Source organism: Lissotriton vulgaris, chromosome 7, assembly GCF_964263255.1.
Source record: "Lissotriton vulgaris chromosome 7, aLisVul1.2, whole genome shotgun sequence".
In the NCBI taxonomy this organism is placed as follows: domain Eukaryota; kingdom Metazoa; phylum Chordata; class Amphibia; order Caudata; family Salamandridae; genus Lissotriton; species Lissotriton vulgaris.
Genome location: NC_141695.1, coordinates 1,305,905,497 through 1,305,933,039, shown reverse-complemented (window position 1 = coordinate 1,305,933,039; position 27,543 = coordinate 1,305,905,497). Strand labels below are relative to the sequence as shown.

The 27,543-nt window shown below is 42.8% G+C and overlaps 1 protein-coding gene across 1 annotated transcript in view; it reads left to right on the top strand.

Annotated features, from left to right (window-relative positions):
- Window positions 1-27,543, top strand: part of LOC147703553 (extracellular calcium-sensing receptor-like) — a 299,497-nt gene that overhangs the window by 232,864 nt on the left and 39,090 nt on the right. Inside the window, exon 5 of the mRNA XM_086929515.1 lies at window positions 19,135-19,258. Coding sequence (XP_086785641.1) covers window positions 19,135-19,258 — 124 coding nt within the window. The remainder of the gene's footprint in view (window positions 1-19,134; window positions 19,259-27,543) is intronic.

The following is a 27,543-nucleotide window of genomic DNA, read 5'->3' as shown; positions in this document are numbered from 1 at the left end:
GCCTCTGTAACACAGTGTCTCCTGACCTGGATTTTAATCTACTAATGAGTCCTTTAGTTGCTCATGAAATAGATTGTTCTGGTGCCGGGATTATGGCCTGCGCAGCAGCGAATGGGGTTCTAGGCAATTGGAACATTTGGACTGCGGCCAATGACTTTCTGACACACAGTTATCTTGAAGTAAGTCTGAGTTGTTCTCTGATGGTGCTAAAGGCTCTGGCAATTAATGAACATGTTTGTTCATTCCCTTTACTGAATTGGATGGCTGAAACATTCATGGATGATAACAACGACTTCCTGTTGGAGGTGGTTGCAACATATGGTTCTTATACGCTGTTGAGTGGAGATGCAGATTTTTTTCCTACTTCATGAACACGTGTTGGCCACATGATTGTTTTTTACTGGTAATGCCTAAAGTTTTTCATATGCTTTTGAGGTCCTTTTTGTACAAAATGGTCACTCTCAATTGGTTTTGCTGACTTAAAGATTTTGGATTCCGATTTTTCATTTTTTACCACTTTTCAAGTTTAGCAAAATTTCTGAACTTGGTTCTGTCTCATTTGAACTTGAACTTTGCGTTCCGTGAAGGTTGCCTCGAGTCCTATATGTTCCCCGAACAAGGGGGGGGGGGGGGGGGTGGTATGGTTTGGGCCTCCTTTTTGCGTGCATGTTGTGTTAGCATGACTTATTAGAAGTTTAAAAGCCATTTTTCCTTTTTGGCTGAACTTTGCACACAACACTGCTATTAGCTGTTTTTGCAAGTTAGCTTTCTTGAAGGTCTATACATGGGAGAAGGTTTGTTTTTCGACATCTCTAGAGATATAGTGTGTCCGCAGTCTGTACAGTGAGTGCTGAGCCGTCAAGGTTATCATAACGTGTGAGCCTGTTTATCGGCATGTCCGTGTAACACATTCTAGACACAACATTTTGGCAGCTACGAGCCGAGCGAGAATCTGGCGCCTTTATCATAGCACACTTGCCAGATTTTCACACACTTGGAAGAATCCAGGCATGCCATGCAGAGAGACTACCTGGTCCTCGTAATTTACACTTACTGAGCAGACAGGTAAATGAGGTCCTTCTAAGCAAAGCTCACAAGACCTTCTACAGTTTTATAATAACCAGTTACTAGCTAGGGAGGGTGTTTAAACTAGGCGCTTTTTATCACCTGTTTGCACTATCATTATAATATGATTCCTCCCTTTGTATTTTATGGAATTGTAACCATGCTTGCCATAATACTGTTAATCATATGTATGCTTATGTTGACTAAAATACTGCGCTTAAGAGCACATTGTTAAAATAAATGTTTTAACATTACCATGTCTCTTATTTACTCTTTACGTGGACTGGTCTGAGAGTATAACAAAAGAGTGTTCTCACTTCCCACTATTCCTGAGATGTTCTAAGTAGCATGTTCTAGGTTGTCTAATCATTGGTTTCTTTGCTAAAGGACGAAAAGCTAATAAGAGACACTGATTGCTAGTCTGGTAGGGGATTTTTGGTACTAAGGGGAGTTTTTGGCACACCCTAATTCACTAAGGTCCTAGGTCTCTGTGCAAAGTTCTGTGTCTGAGCAGAATCCCTGTAACAAGATATATACCTCAAGGGGTTTGAGTGTCATAATATTCTGGCACCATCACCCAAAATAGGACAGCCCTTTGGTGGTCTAGCCATATGAGAGAATATTGCGGCGTGGGCATGTGTCAAGTGTCAGGTGAATCAAGTCACTCTTACCTGAAAGGCTGTGCAATCTTACCTGTAAGGTGCTTGACGGGTTTTGCAGAGACGCTATGAGCCAAACTCCCTGAAACCTATCCTACCTCTGGTGGTTAGTAGATTTACGCGCCAAGATGCTGGATAGCTAAAAGGGAGAGTGGCCGGATCTGACGCTAATGTGAGTTCTTGTAGTCGACCTGCAAAGCAACAAGCTCACCTTAGTATCTTGTCTACAATGGGGTTGTCACTCTCTTACTTTTAATCTAATCTGTAATTCTGTTAACCTCTTTCCAGATTTTAAATATCCTACCTGCGATCTACTAAGAGAGGCTTCGCGTCCTGGAAGTGGTGTGGTGTGTCGGAACAGGTTAGCAGAGATGAGATGATGAGGAGATTCAGTTCTTGAAGTTAAATTCAGCGGGAAGCAGTTTCACTACAAAGATACAAATGCACAATTATACCAGTTCTAGAAGAAAGATTCTAAACCGACTTCCTTTTCCACTTGCACTTACTTTTCTTTGCTAACTGTAATAACTTTCACCACTTCCACGTTTTCTGATGACTTTGATTTCCTGCTTAAAAAACTAAGAGATATACATATACAGCAAACGAAGAAATATACATATAGCCTAAACTGACATCACAATCTATGTCCACATTGTACACATTAATTCAATGTCTTTCTTGCATTAATTCCCCTCTTGAATTTCAGAGGGAATGTTCCAAAAATTGTTCTTTCCGAAAAGGTTGCTAGCGATGGGCGCCTATGAGGAATAGAGTTTGCACTTAGCTTTCAAAGTCTTGTTGTTGCATTGTCCTGAACTGGTCCTTCAAAGATGTACTGCAATCTGCGAACCTTGAAGGGATCCTGAAGGACTTCCGGTGATGCGCGATGTTTCCCCAAGCAAGGCTGGAAGGCTAAGCGTCTTCCAGAAGCTCGGGTGTGGTTTTTATAGTTGAACCACACCCAAACGCCGAGACGCATGCGTGCCTTCTGATGCTGAGCTTCTCTCCTTGCGCGCAGAGAGAAATGTAAACAAACGCGTCTTTCCGCTTTAGACTGAAGCGGAGCACACGCGTTTTTCCGAAAAGTAAACCAACGCGTGTTTCCGCTTGTCTGCAGAAGTGAGGCAGAAACCAATATTCATCAGTTCAAGCATAACAATGCATACCGCCTAAAGTTATATCTTATTAAACAAAGTAACCCAAACTTACACCGCCAAGAGTCACAAAAGGAAATAAGTGTTAACACAGAATAATGTATGCACGTATAATTCACTTAAAGATCATTTTCACAAACACATACACACGGAGTGCTGGATGCACGGGACAGGGGTGGGTTTCCTAAATTGAGTATAAGTCACTGCTTTTAAACTTGCGTGTTGCAGGTTTTTACTTCTATGGGGATTGAAGAGGCTGTGAGTGTGGTTTCATGACAGTACCCCCCTCGTAGAATCCCTCCTAACACAGTAGGAACCGGTTTGGGCTTGTTAGGGTATTTTGCATGAAAAACCTTCAGAATTTTAGGAGCGTTTTGCAGATTCACCAAAGGTTCCCAAGTTCTCTCCTCAGGACCGTAACCTTTCCAATCAACTAGGTAATGTAATTTTCCTTTTACCCTTTTGGAATCTAGGACAGCTTTGACTTCAAATTCTGGAACTCCATCAATATCTATAGGTGGAGGATTTTTAAGACTTCTGGTTCCAGGATTACAGGGTTTAATCAAAGAAATGTGAAATACAGGATGAATGCGAAACCTAGCTGGTAACGTTAATTTCACACAAACAGGGTTAACCACTCTTTCTATAGGGAAAGGACCTATGAACCTGGGGCGGAAAGTTTTGTGACATTTCAACCTAAGATTTTTAGTTGCCAACCAAACCTTGTCTCCTACAGAATACAGTGGTGATTTGGAACGATGCTTGTCAGCATACAATTTTTGGGTTTCTTTGGCTTGTGCCAGATGTTGTTGAGCTTCTTGCTGAACATCAACTAGATCTTTTACATAGTCAGAAACTGCTGGAACTAAGGTTGAACCCAAATCTGATCCTAGTATCTCCTTAGGATGATAACCAAAAGTGCAGAAGAAAGGGGACATACCAATAGATGAGTGGTCAGCATTATTGTATGCGAATTCTGCGGCCCAAAGTATTTCTGACCAATCCTGATCCTGAGTGGCTAACAAGCAACGTAACAGCTGTTCTACAGTTTGATTTGTGCGCTCCGTTAACCCATCAGTTTGTGGATGGTAACTCGTAGAGGTACGAATTTCCATATTCAACGCCTTCCCCAAATTACGCCAAAAATGGGAAATAAACTGTGGACCTCTGTCTGAAATTAAGACTGATGGTATTCCATGTAATTTCACTACCTCTTTCATGAATACTTGAGTTAATTCAGAAGCTGTGGGAAGCTTAGAAAGAGGTATGAAATGAGCATAGCGAGTGAAATGATCCACTACCGTGAGTATCGTAGTGTAGCCTGACTTGGAGCGAGGTAATTCAACAATAAAATCTAACGACACTGTATGCCAAGGCTGAGGTGGTAAAGTTAATGGTAATAGGAGACCACTAGGAGCATGATGTACAGGCTTGTTCTGACTACAAACAGTGCAAGTGTCCACGTAATGTTGTATGTCTTTATACAATGAAGGCCACCAAAATTTTCTCTTAATCAACTGGTACATCTTTGTTACTCCAGGATGTATTGACAGAGAAGTATCATGATACAACTGTAAAACTTTTTTCTGAAGAGATTCAACAGGTACAAATACTTGATTATTCATGTACAAAACATTTTCTTTCCATTGTAACAAAGGATAGGCCTTATTCCAATCCTCCTTTGATTGTGATTGAAAGGCTTCTTTAAGATCTAATACAACATCTGAATTTACAAGGCCTACAAGAAAACGTTCAGCAGGAATGATCGGAAGTACGGGCTCTTGTCTTATGTTCATATCATCACTACCTCCTATTCTTGATAAAGCATCCGCTTTATTGTTTTCTTTTCCGGGACGATAGGTGATGATAAAGTCAAAATCATTAAAAAACAAAGTCCTCCTTAACTGTCGAGCTGATAAAGCCTTTACAGATTTAAGTGACTGAAGGTTTCTATGATCTGTGTAAATGGTCACAGGATGTCTGGCCCCTAGCAAGTAGTGTCGCCATTCTTTGAAGACAGCTTTAATGGCTAGCAATTCTCTATCTGCTATGGCATAGTTTTGTTCAGTGGGATTGAGTTTTCTAGAGAAAAAGGCAACCGGATGCATTTGACCAGTGGTAGTACTTCTTTGGGAAAGTATGCCTCCAATAGCAAATTGGGATGCATCAGCCTCTACAATAAATGGTTGGGAAGGATCTGGGTGTTTTAGAATCGGAGCGGTAGTAAACCGAGTTTTCAACTTCTGAAAAGCTTTTTCAGCTTCAGCGTCCCATTCAAATTTCACGTTTTTTCTCAGTAGTTTAGTAATTGGGGTGATGATTTGTGAGAAATCCTTAATGAATCGCCTATAGAAATTTGCGAATCCCAAAAAGCTCTGGATTTGTTTAACGCTGTTTGGGATGGGCCAATCAATTATGGCTTGCACTTTCTTTTGATCCATTTCTATGCCAGAAGGACTGAGGATATATCCCAAGAAATCTACGGTGGTAACATGGAACAAACTTTTCTCTAGTTTAACAAATAGAGAATTCTGCAAAAGCTGCTTCAAAATGGCTCGTACTTGCTTCACATGCTCAGAAGTATTTTTGGAGTAAATGAGGATATCATCAATATAGACGATACAACATACATCAAGAAATTCCCTTAAAACCTCATTTATGAAGAACTGAAATGCTGCTGGGGCGTTGCAGAGTCCGAAGGGCATGACTTGATACTCATAAAGTCCAAACTTTGTGCGGAAAGCTGTTTTCCATTCATCACCCTCTCGGACTCTTACTAGATGATATGCTCCTCGTAAATCTAGTTTTGTATAAATTGCTGCATCTTTAATTTGGTCAAGTAAGGTTGGAATCAAGGGCAATGGATACCTATTCTTGACAGTCATGTTGTTAATTGCGCGATAGTCGATGCAAGTGCGCAATTCTCCTCCCTTCTTTGGTATAAAAAATAAAGGAGAGGAGACTGGGGACTTAGAGTGTCTGATAAAACCGTTAGCAAGGTATTCATCTAAATATGCCCTAAGATGTTCGTTTTCTTTCTCCGTAAGAGCATAGATTCTACTACATGGTAATGTAGCTCCTGGAACTAGATCAATTTGACAATCATAATCCCTGTGCGGTGGTAAGGTATTGGCTTTAGTTTTGTCAAATACATCCAGTAGATCATGATAGTCTTCCGGAACCCCTGTAATAGTTAGTACACTCTGGATTTGTTTAGGAAAATTATAGCCCTGAACTATGAGATCGGTACCTGGATATTGCCGAAAACATTTTGCATGACAGTAATCAGATTTAAAGAGAATGGTTCTATTAACCCAATCTATGTAAGGGTTGTGGAGGACTAACCAAGGGATACCCAAGATTAGACCAAACTGAGGGGCATCAATAATATCAAAGGTTATATCTTCACTGTGTTTAGTTGCACATATCATAGTTAAGATCTCGGTGTGATGTTGTATAGGACCTGAAGTCAGTTCTTTTCCATCCACGGCCCTGACTATTTCTGGGGACTTTTTCTCAGTTCTTTGTAAACCTAACTTTTCAAACAATTGGGTGTCGATAAAATTGCCTGTGGCTCCTGAATCTATCAAAGCATCCACAGACCATGAACGAGTGTTGTCTAATTGGGATTGAAGTAGAACTCTCATACAGAGATGACTATGTGAGATAGTTGGAGCATTAGAGGCCAAACTAAGCTGCTTACCCGATAAACTGACCTCCTGGTCTATCGAGCTCACAAGTTTTCCGCCTGCGATATCGCGTTGACATCGACTGGTTTTGTTTTAGGTTTTGTGGGTCGAGTTGGGCACTCCTTGACAAAGTGCCCAGATTTCCCACAATACATACATTGATTCAATTTTCTCCTCTTCTCTCTTTCGTCTTTAGACAGAGGACCTCTAACTGTTCCTATTTGCATTGGTTCAGTTGGATCCTGTCTTGGCGTGGATTCATGTTTAGGATTTGTTTTGTCTTTAGATAAGAAAAGTTTGAAATCAGTCTTTCCTTTTTCTCCCTTTCTTTCTATTATGCGATGATTTAGCTTAGCTACCAGGTCAATAAATTCCTCACAGTCAGTGGGAGGATCAAGAATCTGTGTAACCATGTCTTTCAAATCGTCCTTCAACCCCCTATAGAACAAAGACACTCGTTTGTCTTCTGGCCATTCAGCTTCTATTACTAATCTATTAAAGGAGGAGATGTAATGTAAAAGATCTGAGGACCCTTGTCTCAAACTTAGTAGTTCGTAATCTGCCGACTGTACAAAGACATGCTTGGCGAATAGTTTTTTCATGGTGTTTTTAAATCGCCTTAGATCATAAAGAAGTGCATCATTCCTTTCTACATAAGGTACAGACCAGAGAGCTGCCTCACCACCCAAATAAGAAAGAATAAAAGCTACCTTCGCCGAATCATCAGGGAATGCAGTGGGTTTGGCTACAAAATGCAGATGGCATTGATTTAGGAATATAGCAAACTTGTTGCAGTCGCCATAGAATCTCTCAGGCGGTGCCAAGGGTACAGAAACAGGGGTAACCACCTGAATTTGGGTAGATGCAGAAGGGGTACTAGATGCGTTACCACTATACAAAGTTTGCATTGGAGGTTGAAAGGTTGCTGGCCTAATAGGAGAAGTCCAAGATGTTTTAGAAGTTTGTAAATTACTTTGTAGTTCAGAAACGTCCCTACGTAGTTCTGCATTCTCGTGTCTAATCTCAGCTAACATAGCTGCAATGTCTTGAAGAGACACCTGACCTGTTTGGTCCATAGCGTCTGGGCAAAACTGTTTTCCGTGGGCTTAGCCTTCTGTCAGGTGAATCAAGTCACTCTTACCTGAAAGGCTGTGCAATCTTACCTGTAAGGTGCTTGACGGGTTTTGCAGAGACGCTATGAGCCAAACTCCCTGAAACCTATCCTACCTCTGGTGGTTAGTAGATTTACGCGCCAAGATGCTGGATAGCTAAAAGGGAGAGTGGCCGGATCTGACGCTAATGTGAGTTCTTGTAGTCGACCTGCAAAGCAACAAGCTCACCTTAGTATCTTGTCTACAATGGGGTTGTCACTCTCTTACTTTTAATCTAATCTGTAATTCTGTTAACCTCTTTCCAGATTTTAAATATCCTACCTGCGATCTACTAAGAGAGGCTTCGCGTCCTGGAAGTGGTGTGGTGTGTCGGAACAGGTTAGCAGAGATGAGATGATGAGGAGATTCAGTTCTTGAAGTTAAATTCAGCGGGGAGCAGTTTCACTACAAAGATACAAATGCACAATTATACCAGTTCTAGAAGAAAGATTCTAAACCGACTTCCTTTTCCACTTGCACTTACTTTTCTTTGCTAACTGTAATAACTTTCACCACTTCCACGTTTTCTGATGACTTTGATTTCCTGCTTAAAAAACTAAGAGATATACATATACAGCAAACGAAGAAATATACATATAGCCTAAACTGACATCACAATCTATGTCCACATTGTACACATTAATTCAATGTCTTTCTTGCATTAATTCCCCTCTTGAATTTCAGAGGGAATGTTCCAAAAATTGTTCTTTCCGAAAAGGTTGCTAGCGATGGGCGCCTATGAGGAATAGAGTTTGCACTTAGCTTTCAAAGTCTTGTTGTTGCATTGTCCTGAACTGGTCCTTCAAAGATGTACTGCAATCTGCGAACCTTGAAGGGATCCTGAAGGTCTTCCGGTGATGCGCGATGTTTCCCCAAGCAAGGCTGGAAGGCTAAGCGTCTTCCAGAAGCTCAGGTGTGGTTTTTATAGTTGAACCACACCCAAACGCCGAGACGCATGCGTGCCTTCTGATGCTGAGCTTCTCTCCTTGCGCGCAGAGAGAAATGTAAACAAACGCGTCTTTCCGCTTTAGACTGAAGCGGAGCACACGCGTTTTTCCGAAAAGTAAACCAACGCGTGTTTCCGCTTGTCTGCAGAAGTGAGGCAGAAACCAATATTCATCAGTTCAAGCATAACAATGCATACCGCCTAAAGTTATATCTTATTAAACAAAGTAACCCAAACTTACACCGCCAAGAGTCACAAAAGGAAATAAGTGTTAACACAGAATAATGTATGCACGTATAATTCACTTAAAGATCATTTTCACAAACACATACACACGGAGTGCTGGATGCACGGGACAGGGGTGGGTTTCCTAAATTGAGTATAAGTCACTGCTTTTAAACTTGCGTGTTGCAGGTTTTTACTTCTATGGGGATTGAAGAGGCTGTGAGTGTGGTCTCATGACATCAAGGCCATACCAACTCATAATTATAACTTTCAGGTTATAAGATACAAAAGGGGCATGACCCTATACCTGATTCATTTTTGTAATAATGATTTCTTATACAAAATCTAACACTAAATTTATTAGCCTTTTAATTACATTACTGCCATTAGAAATTCGAAGGGTGTGAACTCTAACCCAGTGGCATATGCATGGGAGGTGATTCTAATGCTAAGCTGGCCCCCCAGGACACATTTTTCGTCAATCTCAGCAGAGCTCAAGCCTGTAATGGGGTGTAGAGCTGATGAAATATTTGACATTCCACAATTTGATTGTTGCTATGGACATTGCTGCTTTTCACAATAATGATACAATACAACCTACATTTAGAGGTAGGGGTTGCGCTCCCTTAATTGATTATGTTTTTATCTCTTCCAATTTAGAGGGATATTTATTGTATGGTAAAGTTGTTGTAACACACCATGGGGATCACAACCCGATTGAAGTGGCACTCAAACTGTCCCCGAAGCCCGAGAACAAAAGTGAATGTGGTGCAAGGAACATGGAACCCTCCATGGATAATGTACAATTAGTGTGGTGTGGAGTTGATGCTGCCTAATTATTTTACAAAGTGGTCAAGAGAATCTCACGGTGGTCAAGATTTTGTTTGACAGTGCACAAACCCAATCCTGATGTAGTCCCCACATTCTCTGATGTCTGTCTGAATAACAAGATGGAATTAAATAAACTTGCCCGATCAATCTCCCACTGCCCTAGATTGTTTAACCACGAATGCTCACTAGTGAACCGACAGTTGTGTCAGGCCCTTTTGGCCAAGCCCAGGAGCCCACAAGTTGTGACCTCATTAAGGAAATAATATAAGCTGGTTACCTCACTGAGGAAGGAAGAGGTATTGGTCCAATGATGGAATTTGCTTGCCAATACGGCAAGCCAAATGAATAGTAAACCTTTTTGGGCAGCCATTACAAATATGCAAGCGATGGGTCAGATGTTAACACCAATTAGTTGCACTATAACTAGCGATGCGTGGGAAGCACCTTTTTTAGCGATATGCGCTTCGTCATCTCATGATAATGAGATATCCAAGCTGCCCATTTCTAAGGGAGTAATGATGTCTCTGGCCGAAGTGGAGGTAGCCATAAACAAGAGTATGGGCTTTAATACTCCAGGACCTGAAGGGGGGCCAATAGATCTCATGAAATTAAACCAGATATTTGGGCCTGGCTTTTGCTTAATGTTTTTAAGAAACTATCTTTCTCCCCGTTATCAAGCACCAGGTCAAACTCTGCTATTGTACCAATTTTTAGGTCTCGCCTGAGCTAGCGCATGTGTTGCACTGGAAAGACATTTAGTGTGTGGGCTTTTAAAAGTCCGACCACACGCCTTTGGCTGGCACCGAGCGTGCGGTTACGCGCATAATGATGAGCAGAGGCGCCATCTGGCTTTCCTATCTCGTCATGGTGCACGCACATCGCACACCACCGCCAGCCTGCTTTCACTTTTGCCGTCGCACGCGCACCACTTGCGTCCTTTTTTTCTTTTTGCGTGCTTGTTTCATAGAGTGAGTGCACCAGAAGCCCCATCTGCTGAGTGATACTGATTAAAAAGGGACAGTTCATTGAGTACATGGTATAAGACCCGTTGGCGGCACATGAAGAGATGCAATTCGATAATGTACGTATAAAGGAGCTTCATAAGGCACTATGCAAGTGTTATTGTGAGGATATCTCTAATAAAAGAGAGGGTCCCCAACGTCTAAAAGGGTAGGGCACCAGACGACAAATGTCAGAAAAAGATTCCCTTTTGGGTATAATCTTATAGTGTAGAAACACTTTCTAATCACAACAACTCATTTATACAGGAGCAGAAAGAATGAATTACTTAAAATAAGACAGTTTATTTAATTAAATTCATAAAAAAGCTTATCATCTCTTAATATTAGACACAGTTAAAAATTACATTCACAAAATCATACACAGTAAAAAAACTTAAAGCAGTATACACATGGGAAGCAAAGCCAAAGGAATGAATAGATCCTAATAGCATGAGGGAAGTACAGGAATAACAGTTATAACCCTGCTCTTATATCCAAGGAGTATTTTCAACCAGAGTTGTTATCACCAGGACTTAAAGAACTTCGACTCAAAAACAGGAGCATCGATGCGTTTCGGTGGGCACAACGTTAGGGGGCCAACACCTTCTTCAGGATAAAATGATTCAATCCCACATTGATTTTTTTTAAAACATCTGAAATGTAAGAGAAGATATCTTATATAAGCGTAGCTTACAGTTTTTTGTATAAATTACCAAAGTTACAACCATCACCGCACTCCATTTTTATGGTTTTAACATGGGACACGTCGCGTCTCTGAGATTACTTCCAGGACGCAAAACTAATAGAACAAGGTGACCTATTTCACACATCACAGAATAGGGCCTGCTTCATTGAGTTCTCATACGATTTCTGTTTCAAGAAAGCCTCATTTAGGAGCCGGACACGAGTGTCACTGGAATGTTAGGCTGCCCCATAGTTCCTATTTATTGCCCAACACTCCAAGATCCACCATTGTTTCATACGTTTAATTGCATATTACAAAAGGCGCCGTTTAAAGCATAACTTTGGCCGTGCATTCATGGGCCCAGAATCTGTTTTGTTTGTCGCCAGCTCCGTGGATACAAACACGCATATTGTCGATTGTGCGCACCTCCGAGTGTATGTTTTGTTAAACCACTCAACAGTCATTCTAAGAGAGGAAAACATTGTTGTTAACATTATAGTCTATGACATACATTAAAAACAGAAAGTGTAGTGTAGTTCCTATTTTCCCAATAGGCCCTGCGCATTGGAATAACATAAACAGTAGTATCGACGTAGAAGTGCGGATCTTCCAGGCCTCTACTGACTATGCTAAACTTAATTGGGTTTGTTACCAACTAGCTCAGAGGTCACTGGAAACTTTCTTGACTGAATAGGAAGTGATCAGCTTCCCTGGCACAGCCAAGAAGGGATTCAGTTTTCCAACAACCGTGCAACATGACAACTTTGCTCCTCAGATAAGAGTCAATCTCTAGAGTCGTGTGAAACAATAGACAGTTATTTTACTCAGTCAGTCGTTGTGCAGATTACTTTCACAATATGTAGAGAATAGAGAGACGGGCGCTTTCAATAAAAAGGTATTATTTATTGAACAGTCTTTCTTCTCATACAAGAGAAATGAATTGCCACAATTGCAAGACTTGTTATTATAAAAAGTATGTACAGTAAAATGAGTTTTGCGAAATAATACTGTAAAAGCATTGATATGGTTTCTTAGCCATACAATGGTTTAAAATGAATAAAACATATATACATTCATATATACATTAGCTAAAGTACTCAACTGGTGCTTCTAACTACGCCTACCCCAGTGTACCTGACCTAAGCCTAATACTTGGGAGGGAGTAAGTAAGTAGCTTTAGTTAAGTTGGTTTTGCCAAGGTTTGCTTCAAGAATTCTCTCTAAGGGTTTAGTCAACACCATACCTCTGGAATAGAATGTTAGAGGTCTGGTATCCCCTTCCAGGGACTCGATATCCCAGTCACTCGCAAGAGTAGGCTGGAAACGCCGGAGCTGGGTTTTCACAGCAGGAGAAAAGACAGCGTCTCTCTCAGTGCGTCGAGGAAGAGGAGGAGGGGCAGCGTCCGCGGGCAGCTTGCATCTGCTGGGCTCTGAAGGGGGATAGCTGCTCAGCTCCTGTGTTCACCACACCATCGTTCGCTCGTTAGCAGCGATAGCAGTAGCGATAGTCAGCGATGGTATCATCAGCTTCAGCGTTTGCTTAAGGCAACGTTGGTAATATTTATACCTGAAAGGTGCAGGGTTTGACGTAAGTTTTTGGACATAAGACGTCAATAAAGATGTCACTAGGAAGTGATCGTCTCTCAGTGCTCATTAGAGCTCTATTACTAATTAAAACATAGCAAGCGGGGCTTTCCCAGGTTGCTGAGTTTTTTATCATGTTGAAGAACTCAGAGTGTTAATCTAGGAATCTTGATAGTGACTTCTGCTGTGTCATTTGCACTAATGAGCTGCAAAGGAAGTTGCAGAGGAAGCGATTCTGAAATGTGGCTCTGTTCGTGTGAGGCCAGAGACGAATTTCTGAATATTGCATTTGATCGGTTATGCCAATATAGGGGTACAAAGGGATTATAGCCGTATAGGGGCATAAGGTCACAGTATCGATCAGGGTCCTAGATTAGAACGCGACAAAAGGAGAGTCTGCCGTGTTTTAAAATAAGGACCATACGTAGCTTCACGTGTTATCGGGTTACTTAGTAATCCCAGTTGCAACCTTCAGCGGTCTGCGCATAAACAATAGACAGAAAATAAGCGCGATTCAATCCGCGCTTTCTATATGCTTGCATTCTCATAGACCTCGGGAATGTTCCCTAACTAATTCCCTTACCTGCTGTTCTTAATACAGGTTCCTTGTCCGGGCATACGCTCCAAAAGTTAGATCACCTTTTAATCAGGCGACGCCCTATTATATATACTCTAGGTTGGGCTTGTTCAAAATTTTACTTCCGCCTTTTTCCCGCTTATTACTACACCCGGCGCTAATTAGTTCCTGTTTCCCTGTTCTCCAGCCACTAGAGCGCTGAAGACGCTGTATAATCATTGGCACATTAGAGGAAAGACTCTTCCATAATCCTAATTTTCATTTAGTCGTAATTATACAGAAAACGCCATGTGCATGTAATTACGATAAATAAATGGATGAATAGTGTTGTAAAGACATAGTTTCTACCAATCTTTTTTGGAAACATACTATGTTTGATGATACAAATATCAATCCTGATGGTATTAGACGGCAACTAACCCCATTTTGTCAGTTTTGCCGAGTTTATCGTATGCATACACCAAAGCTTTTGTTTCTCGATAGTCATGTGCCATGCCGAGTTTATCGTGTGCATACACTAAAGCTTTTATTTCTCGATAGTCATATGAATGCGTAGGCGGAGATGATGCTCATTGGCAAACTTACAGGGTGAACGTTAAGGCATGTGTAGCGCTCACTCGCCTCTACACATCTACTTCTCCATCCCACAGCCATCCTAATGACAACACATTATTGTCATATTGTATGTTACATACCTTATTCGTTTTCCTCCCAATGTATACTAGATATTTCTCATATGCCCAAGATGTAGTTGCACATGGTTTTACAATCATAAACATACCCCAGTGTATATTAGACATAGAGGTTACAGTTAATGTTTTATACTGATTTCTTTGTGGCCCTATGTACATGATTATACTGCATAATGATAGTCACCACACAAAATATAATTACTCATGACATATGACTTCCATGTATATTGGTGAGAATAGCCGAGCATTTTAATACAGCTAACTAGGAACAGAATATATAAATATATCTCCCTTTCTTACAGTATACAGAGTTACTATCCTAAGTTGATCATTGCAACCGTTCCCATTCCTCTCTGGAATTAAGGCCATTCCTCACCGTATTCAGATAGGAGATATACCATTGTTCGCGCATTTTCCTTTTGGAATGCATATTTCCTCCTCTCTTACCAATTTTTATTTTCCCAAGAATAAACCATACGAAATCACTTTCGTTGTGGTCCGCCTCGAGGAAATGTGTCGCCAACGGTGCAGTAATCTTTTTGGTCTTAATCGCGGACCTATGCTCTTGAAGCCTAACACGTACCTCTCTGCCTGTCTCCCCAACGTATCCAAGGCCACAGGGGCATCTCAGAAAGTATATAACATTTTATCTTTTACAGTTGCTCATGGTCTTGGATTTTAATGTTAGGCCGTTGTGGAGTATTTCCGTAGTCTGCAGGCATTGTGGACATATATTGCAGGTACTACACTTAAAATTCCCTACTGCTGTCGTATTTATCATCGTTTTCTGAACTGATTGGTTCCCCTCCCTATAGGTATGGACTAGGAGATCACGCAGGTTATTATTTTTCTTAAAAGCAAAGAGTGGTCTTTCCAGAGTGACATTTTCATCATGATTTAAAATGTGCCAATTTTTATTCACTACATTTTTTTATTTTATTGCTGAGGGTTGAGAACTTACTCACAAACACAATTTTATTTAAAGGCTCTTTTTCTTTCACAGATTTATTGACTAGGGCTTCCCGGTCATAAAACCGGGCTCTCTTCATTGAGTGCGTTAAACGTTTTTTCGTATAGCCCTATCTTTGAATTTCTTTTTCAGAATCTCTGAATGTTTATAAAAATCTTCAAGTTCCGAACAGTCCCTCCTAAGCCGCAGAAATTGGCTAAATGGTATGCTTTCTTTCTGCGACTTAGGAGGAAAAGCCGAAAAATGAAGAAGTGTGTTTTTCGCCGAAGGTTTGGTGAATAGTTCTACCTCCAACCATCCACTCACTTCCTTGATTGTAATATCTAAAAAGTCCACTTTTGAGATGCTGTGATACGATGTAAATTTTAGGTTGGGGTCACACAAATTCAGCCAAAGCAGGAAATCATTTAACAATTCGATCGAGCCTTCCCAGATAAAGAAAATATCGTCAATGTACCAGTACCAGCCCGCTACATTTTCAAAAAAAGGGGCAACCTCATTATATACATGTTTGCCCTCAAATTGGCCTACATAGAGGAAGGCCAGACTGGGGGCACAAGTGGCCCCCATGCTGGTCCCCTTAAGTTGTTTAAACAGCTCATCCTTAAAGAGAAAGACATTATTAGTCAAAATGAGTTTTACACAGAGAGACTCAATGTCAAGAGTAACCAGACACTGAGTCTCTCCGCAGAACTCCTTTCCCTCAATGAGAGAAATCACATGTGCGGAGTCCCTTACATAGGACTGATTTCTCTCATTGAGGGAAAGGAGTTCTGGATATCCTGGAGACTCAGGACCTTGGAGGGGCCAATAAAGATTTTATTGTTAGATGTGTAAAACTCATTTTGACTAATAATGTCTTTCTCTTTAAGGATGAGCTGTTTAAACAACTTTTGTAATATGCAATTAAACATATGAAACAATGGTGGATCTTGGAGTGTTGGGCAATAATAGGAACTATGGGGCAGCCTAACATTCCAGTGACACTCGTGTCCGGCTCCTAAATGAGGCTTTCTTGAAACAGAAATCGTATGAGAACTCAATGAAGCAGGCCCTATTCTGTGATGTGTGAAATAGGTCACCATGTTCTATTAGTTTTGCGTCCTGGAAGTAATCTCTGAGACGCGACGTTTCTCATGTTAAAACTATAAAAATGGAGTGCGGTGAAGCGGTATAAGCCTATTTTTGAGGCTATGTATGCTAGGTTGGATGGGTACTCAATATGAGTCACTCTTACATTAAAGTCATCACATGCTCTTATTTGCACCTTCAGATGAAATGTAGACAAGAGCTGCCTGTCCATAATAAATGAACAAAGATTGCGCCTAATAGAAGGGTTTGTGTCACAGATGTAATATTAAATAGAGCATAGATGACATACGTACAGAGAACATCAGTATTTACAATATGTCTCTTCTCTAATATTTAGATAGCCATTATTATGGTATCATATGATGCACCAGAAATAATTGAGATTCTGAGTGATCTTCGAATAAGGTAATTATGAAGTTACTCGTGATGCACAATATGCCAGTTATTATCATAGAGCTGGGGTGATGGTACCTAAATGGGCTTCAGAAATAGGAGACTATATACTGTTCACATATGCCAAGTATGAAATTGCATAGTGTTCACTATTAAAAAATAGAAGATGTAATACGAAGGGCTTCGTAACTTGATTTTACACTTTGATATGAAGTCTGGAATTGATGTATGTGAGAATGATGTATTAAGCATAAAATAAGGAGCATTTAGGGTGTGTTTTGCTGAAACTATTGATGGTTGTAACTTTGGTAATTTTTATAAAAAACTGTAAGCTACGCTTATATGAAATATCTTCTCTTACATTTCAGATGTTTTTAAAAAATTCAATGTGAGATTGAATCATTTTATCCTGAAGAAGGTGTTGGCCCCCTAACGTTGTGCCCACCGAAACGCATCGATGCTCCTGTTTTTGAGTCGAAGTACTTTAAGTCCTGGTGATAACAACTCTGGTTGAAAATACTCCTTGGATATCAGAGCAGGATTATAACTGTTATTACTGTACTTCCCTCATGCTATTAGGATCTATTCATTCCTTTGGCTTTGCTTCCCATGTGTATACTGTTATAGGTTTTTTACTGTGTATGATTTTGTGAATGTAATTTTTAACTGTGTCTAATGTTAAGAGATGATAAGCTTTTTTATGAATTTAATTTAATAAACTGTCTTAATTTAAATAATTCATTCTTTCTGCTCCTTTATAAATGAGTTGTTGTGATTAGAAAGTGTTTCTGCACTATAAGATTATACCCAAAAGGGAATCTTTTTCTGATATTTATTGTGAGGATAGACAAGCCAAAGAGAACAGTAAACCAAGTGTGGCCTTGTTTTTAAATATTGAGAATGACCATCTCCTGGCTGTACATACTCTGCCATCAAAAACGTGATTAAAAAACAAGTGTGTGTGCGATAACGGGAACTGGATCTGGAGTCCCTCAGGAGATGAAAAGACTTGCATGAGACCCTGTGTTTCCCGCACACCCAGCACACTCCTAAACAGCACCTCACGCAGGCAGTGGGCAGTGCAGCCCTTCATAAGATCTTGTCTTACAGATTATACCCATTGCCCCTCAAAGAATTATACCAGTGCGGCAAGGACAGCCCAGGAGCGCAGGAATGCAGGCTGTGCAGCTATAAACGGGAGTCACTGGCCCATCTTCTCTTCTGTTACCTGGCCCTGCGTTTGCCCCGCAGTCTTTACCTTAGGCCATTACTAAGACATTCAGGGTTACGCTCTGCAAAGGATGGGATCTTTCATCTCTACACCCTGACCACGGTAAAGCATATGGCCGCCTTTGGGAAGTTTATTTTTCAAGCACGAACAATGCTGAAGACTTCCACTGGCCGGATCATAGAGCCCTTTGCCGGCCCATGAACCTTTTCCTTGGCATCTCAGTACTCTCAGGGCAACTAGACAACTTGATCTGTTTGAAACTCTCTTTATTTTAACTTTTGTAATGTTGTGATTTTTGTATCTTTGGTTTTATGTAATGGTTTTTAGTAACCAACAATAAAAAATGAATTCATTCCATCTCCTGGCTGGCTATCTGACTAAACCTAGGGCCAGCTGGGAGCGTTTCGTTTAAGGGCATGTAATGTTAAGTGCTTATTAAGTTTCCGGCTGTGTTTTCTAGATAAACTTGATCTTACTCCCTTTCAATGCGATGGGCATTCAGGCCAAACCTTATTACACTGCTTATGTTTTTTAAGTATTATACGCAATATACAAAACTTCCAACTTCCTTTTTTAAGAGGCGTTTCTATGTAGATTATAGAGAGGCATATAGGACCCCTCTTAAAGTGAAGGATAAAGAATTGATAATTCGTGTGGGCCTTTCTGAAAACTGCTGTTGGAGCTCGTAACTTGAAGAACACTGTATGACTGTAATTTAACAGCTTTGCATCGTATTGAACTTTTATGTATTTACTTTTTTTAACATATCACAATTTTGTATGTTTTCATATTGCAATGAGTTTGACCCTTTATGAATATGTTTTTATCAGAATAAAGTCATAAAAATGAAGAATATAATGACATACAGTCAATAGTTTTGTACATACAAGTCTTCACTCCGACGACAGAGGACCTTCGAGCAACACAGTGTATAAGATTGCATCATAAATGGGAGTAGTGAGACTTTTTAATACATCTTACACATGAATAAGATATGTGCGCTGATTTGTAAGCCCCCCCCCCCCTGAATCCCTCTGAGAAAATAGATTAAAAAAAACTCCAGGCCCAACAGTTTACCCAAATATATCTACTGCTGAAAGTTGTTTGTGGTTGGCACTTTAGAGAAGCCTCCATTTCAGACATGTTCAATATTCTTCTTACATCACTTTTTTCATTTCATTGTTCTTCAGGTACCCATCTCACTTTGCAGTGAACCGTGTCTTCCCGGTTATAGAAAATCAGCTATAGAAGGGAAGCCTAGATGCTGTTTTGAATGTGTCCCATGTTCCGAAGGGAGCATTACCAACCAAACAGGTGGGTAAGGTTAATGTGTTTAAAGTATTTTAAAAAAATGTAAAGCCAGTGAAATGCTATATACTTTCAGTGAAGTGAAACAAACTAGGCACTTCAACGAAAAAGTATCCTGAAGTGTTACATTAGTATATATCTGTCCGGATTTAAGGAGGCAAGGTGGAATTTATAGGTTTTTTCATTTAACGTCAAATTGATATTGACCACAGCAACTCATTTACCAACTTTGTAAGTGAACAAACTAATTCATATTTAAGGCTTGGGGGCTGAGTCCCGCATCAGCAACTCTAAGTAGAGGTGGCCTGCGGTTTCACCAAAGAGAGCCGTGGCCTCCTCCTAAAGCATCTGCAGAGCCCCTAGCGGTGGTTTGCCACACTGCACCCTGGCCGGCGACTGAAGGAAAGTGGTGCACCATACTTTCAGTCCAAGACTGCTGTGGTGGACCTGCCTGCGGCTGGAGCCAGGGCATAACTCCCTTAGCAGAGGAAGCTGCCTTTGGAGATAAGGGAAGGCACTATAAGCAGCTCACGGCTCCCACCCCTCTCTGAGGACACCAGCCAACACAGCTTCATGTGCTGCTGTTGTGCATACAAAGGAGACTGACGGCCGTATCACTGGCGGTAATGAAAGGGAAGACGAGGGCAAAGCGTGAAAGCACCACACTGAAGGCATAGCCCAGCAAAGAGCTTTGCCTACCCCAGCCAAAGCCATTCATCACCCAAATACAGGTCTACGTAGCCGGACATTTCAAGAAAGACATCCACAGCCTTGTGTAATGGTACCACCTAGCGGCCAATTATGTTGTACTGTACGCTGGCCTTGGCAGGAGACCCAGCAGTGCCCCGCAACCATACCTCTGGTAATGCACTACCCCACATTAACTCACCAGCTACAAACAGGGCATCTACAGCTCTCCATCCATTTGGCTCAACAGAGACAGAGGCTGTGAAGGACATCCAAGACTGGCGTTGACTGTACCCTGCACCCCATGAAGAGACTGTTTGCCTCGAGCAGCTTAACAGCAGCCCAGCTTATATGCACAAAGAAAATAAGTAAACGTTCATGTCAATCACCTGCCTCCCACATGGAGAGATTGCCCAAGAGAGTAATACATGCCTCCTAGTGGCCACCTGCTGACAGTGGCAGTGGAACAAGAGCACTGGTTTCACCTTGATGCCCTGCAAGAGAAAGGCACATCAAATACTTATAGAATCCGTGGCCATAGGCAGCATCAATACGTGGAAGTGAGCATTACAAGCTCCCCTAGCGGCTGTCTGCCGCCTCCGCAATGCAAGCTGCTGCATGTGCAGATATGAGTCACGACGCACCACCAGAGTTCCACAGAGCCAAGATGTGTGGACAGGCCTAGCATGGCCCTAATGCAGAAGAGAGAGCCTCTACATCTCCACCTGCATTAGCACTGCCCGCAGCAGGCCAGAGACAAAAATGCTGTAAGCCTGCGTCAGACATTGGCCTATTACTGTCAGGAGAAGAGTCGCCCGTCCCCAAGTGACAAGCTGCCACCACTTGTCAACCTGAAAAACCGGACTAACACAGGTGCGCTGGGAGACACCAGTGAAGGGAGAAGAACGAGGACTCATACTGCAAGACAAGAATTCACCCGCAGACACAAGACAGCCACTAGGGCATAGCAACGTCCCTGGAGGCAGCTCAATGGGAGAACCAAATGTAAGCCGCAGAAAGCTTGAACTGTGTCTCTCCCCAGCGCTTCCCAGTGCGAACGTCATATCCTGAGTGTTGGCTGTCTAAGTCAGATGGCATCCCTGCTCCCAGTCGAAGATGCAACAGGAGAAGAACAGCACGAGTAAAGATGCATGGCTGCGAAGTACCTCCAGTCATCCTTTCTCAAGGCAAATCATCACCACCCGTCTTCCAGGTCTAATGGCAACCACAACATCACTTCCATGTGCATCGCCCGATCCAACCAAGGAGCAACTCGTCACAAGGTGAAGCTTGCACCTGCAAAGCTCGAAGAGGCTGAGGTGCCCCTGGCAAGTCGTGCCATCTAGTACCTGGATGCCTCCAGGAGAAGACTCTGTAGCGGGACTCCACCGACACTCCTGATGCACCATGTTCGAGTTGTCAGACACCAACAGCATCACTGCCAGAGCACACAGGTCCACCCAACAGTGTGTAAGTGGACATCGATCAGACAGACAGGCTGCCAAGGAATTTGGACTCCATTGATGAATTGTTTGTGCCCAGCAAAAGCTGGTTAAATTATGGACATGTGCCAAGATGCCTGAGTACTCTCAGCTGCACGTCTGGTGTCTCAGCAGACACTTAGTTTGTCAGCCACTACCTCAAGGGCGGGACACACTGGCACTCCACACCCATCCATCACATGTGTCACAAGGGTCGCAACCCTGCTAATAAAACGTCCAGAGTGCACATGCTTGTAGCTAGTTTACTGAGCATACATCAGGTATTTTAGTAGCATGTGGGCCTAAGACCAACATCACTATGGTCTCCACTAAATGCTTCTAAAATCTCTCCTGAGGGCCATATTGAAAATCGAATCTAGCAGCTAAATGCACCCTGGAAATTAGGCAGCTACATCAATTTTGTGTTTGTCATATTTAGTGGATCTTCAGCACTTCACTTGACTTCTTAAACCAACTAATCTTCCTACCTGAGCATCAACTTAAATTCAAATGTTTCAAAATGCACAATTCTCTGACTAGTTACCAGAGGATCCTCTGGAAAATAAATCGGAAATTTGAGTCGATGAGCGGAATACCCTGTGCCAGGCCTATAGGATCTCAAAAAGATCTTAACGTTGCTGTAATTACTCTTAGATTATGAGAGAGACATCTGTCTTTTTTGACCTGGACTGGATTATCTAATATTGTGAGTCACCTCACCTCACTAGTTCTCTTTTCACCCTACAATATGACTAGTAAGGCAGAAACATTTTCTGGGATGACTCTAAGAGTAGGCAGGCAGAAAGGGAACCAAGATCAAAGGGTACAGTGATCATATCAGGGAGTACCTGTCACCCGAAGGTTATGTCTCCATTGCAGCAAGGTAGGATAATGAGACCCTTAACACTGGTGGTGCATGAGTCCCTTTTACCCTAGTTGCCCGGGAGGTAGCCAAAATACCTTACCTCTGGCTGATGACCTGCAGTCAAGCCAACTGTGGGATGAAATAATGTTTATCAGTTCATTCATGGAACTACCTGTCTCCTTACATGGAGATAAAGAGCCAAATCGATGTACTGCTGTCCAGAGCTACAGTTCACATAGAAGATGATATCATGGAGACGGTGGTGGAACCTGTAGAACAGACAGACGTCATGAGACTTCCCGTGCGACTCTTAACTTTAGGTATGTATTTAGTTTTCCTTTCATTTAACACTTGAACACTGTGTCTGGTAGATGGCTACATTCTACCCAGTAGCTAAATATCACCTCGACATGCAAGCGAGCCTGCATTGATGACACCTGTTCCGGCCTGCTCTGCCTCTTCTTGTTTCTGCTGAGCCACAAGATCTCCCAATGGAATACGCTATAGTCCAGTAGGCATTTGCCCAACATTGTGCAGCTGGTGGTGTAGCTAGTGGTGTGGGAGAAAGGATTGGAGAAACGTACTGCTGTCTGATATCCGCAAACCACAACCTCCCTACTGCAGGCAGGACCAGGAGAGTCAGGACAGAGAGGGGACTCATGGTAAACAGGCAACTAAGGCCTATTCTGTCATTTCTGTGGAATCCATTTGTTAGTATCTTTGATAAGGTAAAACAGAGCATCTCTCTGTCCAAACTGTGGGTGAAAGTGATGCCCTTCCACTTCTTCAAGTTCTTCCTAACTGACCAGTTACACATCAAATATATGCTGGTAAATACTCCTTCAAGGACCCCTTCAAGGATTTCTCTCACCCACTCCTACATCATATGCACCAGTACCTCGTGCATTCACTCATCTCACTGACTGCTCACAGTTATTTGGCACCACTAGCCCACTAGCACGTACATGGGGCCTCATTTATGAGACCGCGCGTCACTTTTTTACTGTTTGTGACGCACCAGCAGCGTAAAAAATGTGCCTTGTTGCACCATATTTACAAAGTGACGCATCTAGGTAGATGCGTCACTTTGTAAACCCCTGCTCTACATTATACCAACGCCAGGTATAATGTATTCAGGGGGGGGGGGCGTTCTGACACAAGAAAGGGTCATAGAAGTGATGCAGTGAAATCTATAAGATTTCACTGCGCCACTTCTAGGACACAAATGCTTCAAATTCTTACGCCTGCCTCACAGCAGGCGTAAGACTGATGCAGGCCCTTTCACATGGGGCTTGCCCCATGTGAAAGGACACATTGCTGAAGTTGCGTCACTTTTGTGACACACTCCAGCAATGCGTCACTTTTGCGCCATACAGATACGTCAGAAATACTGACGTATCTGTAACTCCTTGCACCATGATGCGTCATACTGTAAATATGACGCATCATTGGTGTCGTAAAGAGCGGGCAGTGAAAAGTGACGCATCGCTGTTTTCACACAGCGATGCATCACTTTTCATAAATGAGGCCCATTGTAGTTAACTTTAGGCGTTTCTGGAAAAATACAACAGGTGTGCCTTCCTGCGATCAGCACTTCATCAACACTAATCACAACGACCCGAAGCTCGAGATCCCTCTTCTCACCCCATCTCCCCAAAGCAATCTTTACCCCAGTTGCTCCTAGCTATTTATTCCTTTATTTTCTCCTATGCAACCATGCCATTATTGACCATTGCTCACATCAACGTTTTTATTAAAAGTATAGCTTCTCACTTAACTCTTTACATGCTGAGGGTTTCCCCCCTTCCCTCAGAGCTGAGCCCTTTTTATGACATTTCGTGCACTTTGTAGCAAAGCCTTCATTACTTTTTTTCTACCAATGACATTCAGGCTAAATGTGTGACCTTTGTTCCCTGCATATTGGGAATTGTAACGGTTAGTGTTAGTGATAGTCCTGAGAAAATGTCCAGACTGTGCCTGAATTTGAAAAATAGGAAAACATGTTGTGCTGGAAAGCGTTTCTTCCCCCTAAAAATTGCATAAACAAAAGACCTGCTGAGCTACGATTGCAATCTTTCCAGATAGAGTGCAAACACAAGTTTTTTATCGACAAAGTTGTAATTTTCTAAGTAGTGGTCAGTATTTCTTATTTTTGCAACTTCTAAATACTTGCTGCTTGTGAGGGAAAGAGTCATAAAACCCATTGCTGATGTCAAAAAGCTATCCATATCAGAAAACTACAAACCACAACTACACACTATTCTAATAAAGTGTATTCCTAATTAAATTAATAGTTTAACCAAAAATAGTGTAAGTAACAAGAAAAGAAATCGAGAACAAAGAGAACGAGGTGACAATGTTTTTATCGCTAGGTTTTTGCACTAAAGGCCAATCTATGAAAGTAATTTAATGTTACATCTGACGGACTCTACCGTACATGGAGGTGTGTAGTGTATGTTGGTTGCCCTTAAAAGACCCACATTTCCCGAAATGGTAGGTGACACTGTGGATAAGCTAGACATTGAGGGGCATATTCTCAAGGAACTATCGCCACGTTATCTGCACTTTATCGCAGCCAAAGTTGCGATAAAACTAACCCCCCACTTACAAGCTGGTGATAACAGCCCATATTATCAGTTTACCTGCGAAAGCATCCGCAAAAAACACCGCCACAGTTGAGCTCAGCAACTATTGCTAATGAGATGCAGAGTAGGCGTTCGCGTGCCAAAAGCCAAGCAACACCACCACTCCGCAACATTCTCAATGACCAGCCAGATCAGTGATAAAATCCCAAAACAGGCAATAAGGCGCGTTAGCAGCAGAAATTTGACACCTGCTCTTACCTGGTGTAAAGTCGGACGACAGCTTGCACCAGAAAAGGGAGCCCAGCCCAGAGCCACTCCTGAAGAACAACAGATTCAATGGAGCCACTGATTATGGAACCCAGACACCCAAGAAGGCCACGACACCCACTGCCACCACCCCAGGACCACCCCCGGAACCCCACCGCCCCCCCCCCCCGGACCAACACTGAGGCAGCGCAGACAAAGACAGTGACCCCCTGAAAACGCACCAAGCTCACAGACCCAACACCAGAGAATGTCATTGCCCACTACAGGCTCAAAGGGACAACCATCCTCCACATCCTGACCACCATTGCCCACAGGCTGACGGTACCAACACAGCGGGCAGCCAACATCCCACCTCTGACAACGCTGCTGGCCGTGCTGCATGTGTTGGCCTCTGGTACCTTCCAACCAACAACTGCCAGAGTCGGAGGAGTCTCACAGCCAGCCCAATCCAAGTTCCTCACAACGGTCGTGGATGACATCATCACCTTGTTAACCCACTATCTATACTTCCCCCACACTGCACAGGAACAGCTGGAGACCAAGCAAGGCATCTACGCCATAGCTGGCTTCCCGCATGTGTTGTGGGCAATTGACTGCACATGTGTCCTACTTGTGCCCCCTGACAACACTGCACACAATAACCGCAACAGAAAGCACATGTATTCCATCAGGGTGCAGGCAATAGTGGACCACCTGGACTCTTCATCAACGTTGATGCCAACCACCCAGGCAGTGTGCATGATTCCTACATCTACCGACAGTCCATCATCAACCAGCCCTTCCAGGATGGCAGCTAAGGAAAGGCACTGCTCGTTGGCAAGTACTAAATGAACACACCATACACCTCAACTCCACAATCATGCAACTCACAACACTGGGAATGCACATGTCACAAACTCACATACAACATGCCAAACAACATGCCTACCCACCAGACACAACAGCACAACTTACTGTGGGAACCTGGGCCAGCCATGCACATAAGCCGTCAACGGCATGGCACTTCAGCCACACAATAGCAGATTGTGGGAAGAGGTGGGGACTACGCACGTGCGAGGGGGGCAAGTCACCGATGAATGAGAATATACACCATGCCAAGTGTGCCGTGGATGTGCAGAACAGACTGCAGTACGCAGACCACAAACATATCCATGTCGACATACACCGCTGGTGTTTGTAGTGTAGTGGACAGTGGATGCAACCATGTCACCCCAGCCAGTGGGGAAGCTCGCGGAAATCTAGCTTGTTACATCCCCCCCTGTAAGCGTGAGCGGAGTGGGCTGGCCCGGCGTGTGCCAGGTCAGCATAGGGGTGTGATTAAAAAGTATGTTGCTCTGGGCGTCGTTCTCTTCTGGAATGCTCAACCTCTCTGCCAGAGCGGCACCCCTCACCCCACCACAAGGCTGACTCCATCGCAGTGAGCTGTGTTCCCTGCGATCCTGTACGCCAGCTGCACCCTAGGCCGCTGGTCCCCGACCTGTCTTGGCCGCCCCTGCACACCCAGGCCTCACTGCTCAGCTGCCGACGTTGGCGTGTGTCAAAGAAGGCCCACCACTAAGCATGGGCGGAAAATCCGTTCCGCTCGCGGATTTTGCGGATTTTCGGTAAATTCGCAATCCGCGAACGCTCGCAAATTTACCGAAAATCCGCAAATTCGCACGCAGCAGATTTTTTTTTCTTGGTGATACAATTTTGCGGCGTGCGGCGTTCACTTACCGTCATTCAGCGTTTGCCGAGTTGTTTTTCTCGATATTTTACGAGTGCTGCGCCATTTTGGATCTTGCAGCGAGAGTTTTTCAACGCGAGTACGCCGTGATCACGTATCGCGGGAGTTCGCAATTGCGAACACGTAGATGCGGCGGGCAGCAACAATCTCGCACTTGCGAAAATACAAATTTTGCAATTCTGCACAAGAAATCCACCAGCAAGTAGCATAAACCTTCTGGAAATGATGATTTTTATCAGAATAACTTCTCAGGTTGACATTTGCCTGCACTTTTTTTTTCAAGGAGTCTATTTTGGGGGGGGGGGAGGAAGTGCCCCACAGTCTCCAACTTCCTGTTCCTGTCCAGCAGGCTCCTCCCAGTGCTTTCTTCATGTGCTTGTCACTTTCATTCGGATTCTTCATCTGGAAGGATTACTTTTTGTGGTTGCTGCTGGATATTTGGATTTGAGGCCTTTTTGACTTTCTTTGGATCACTTTGGATTAGAAATTTCACAAGTAAGTTTGTTTGGGGCATTACAGTTGCTGCAACTACAATTTTGGAATTTTCGATTTTTGGGCTGTTGTTGGGGCCTTTTGCCCAGGGGTACACAGTGGTGGGTGGACTGAGTCTTTCTGTGGGGTCTCTTTAATAAAAACATCATGGAGGGCCTGGATGGCTTGGGATTGTGCTGATCTTTCTG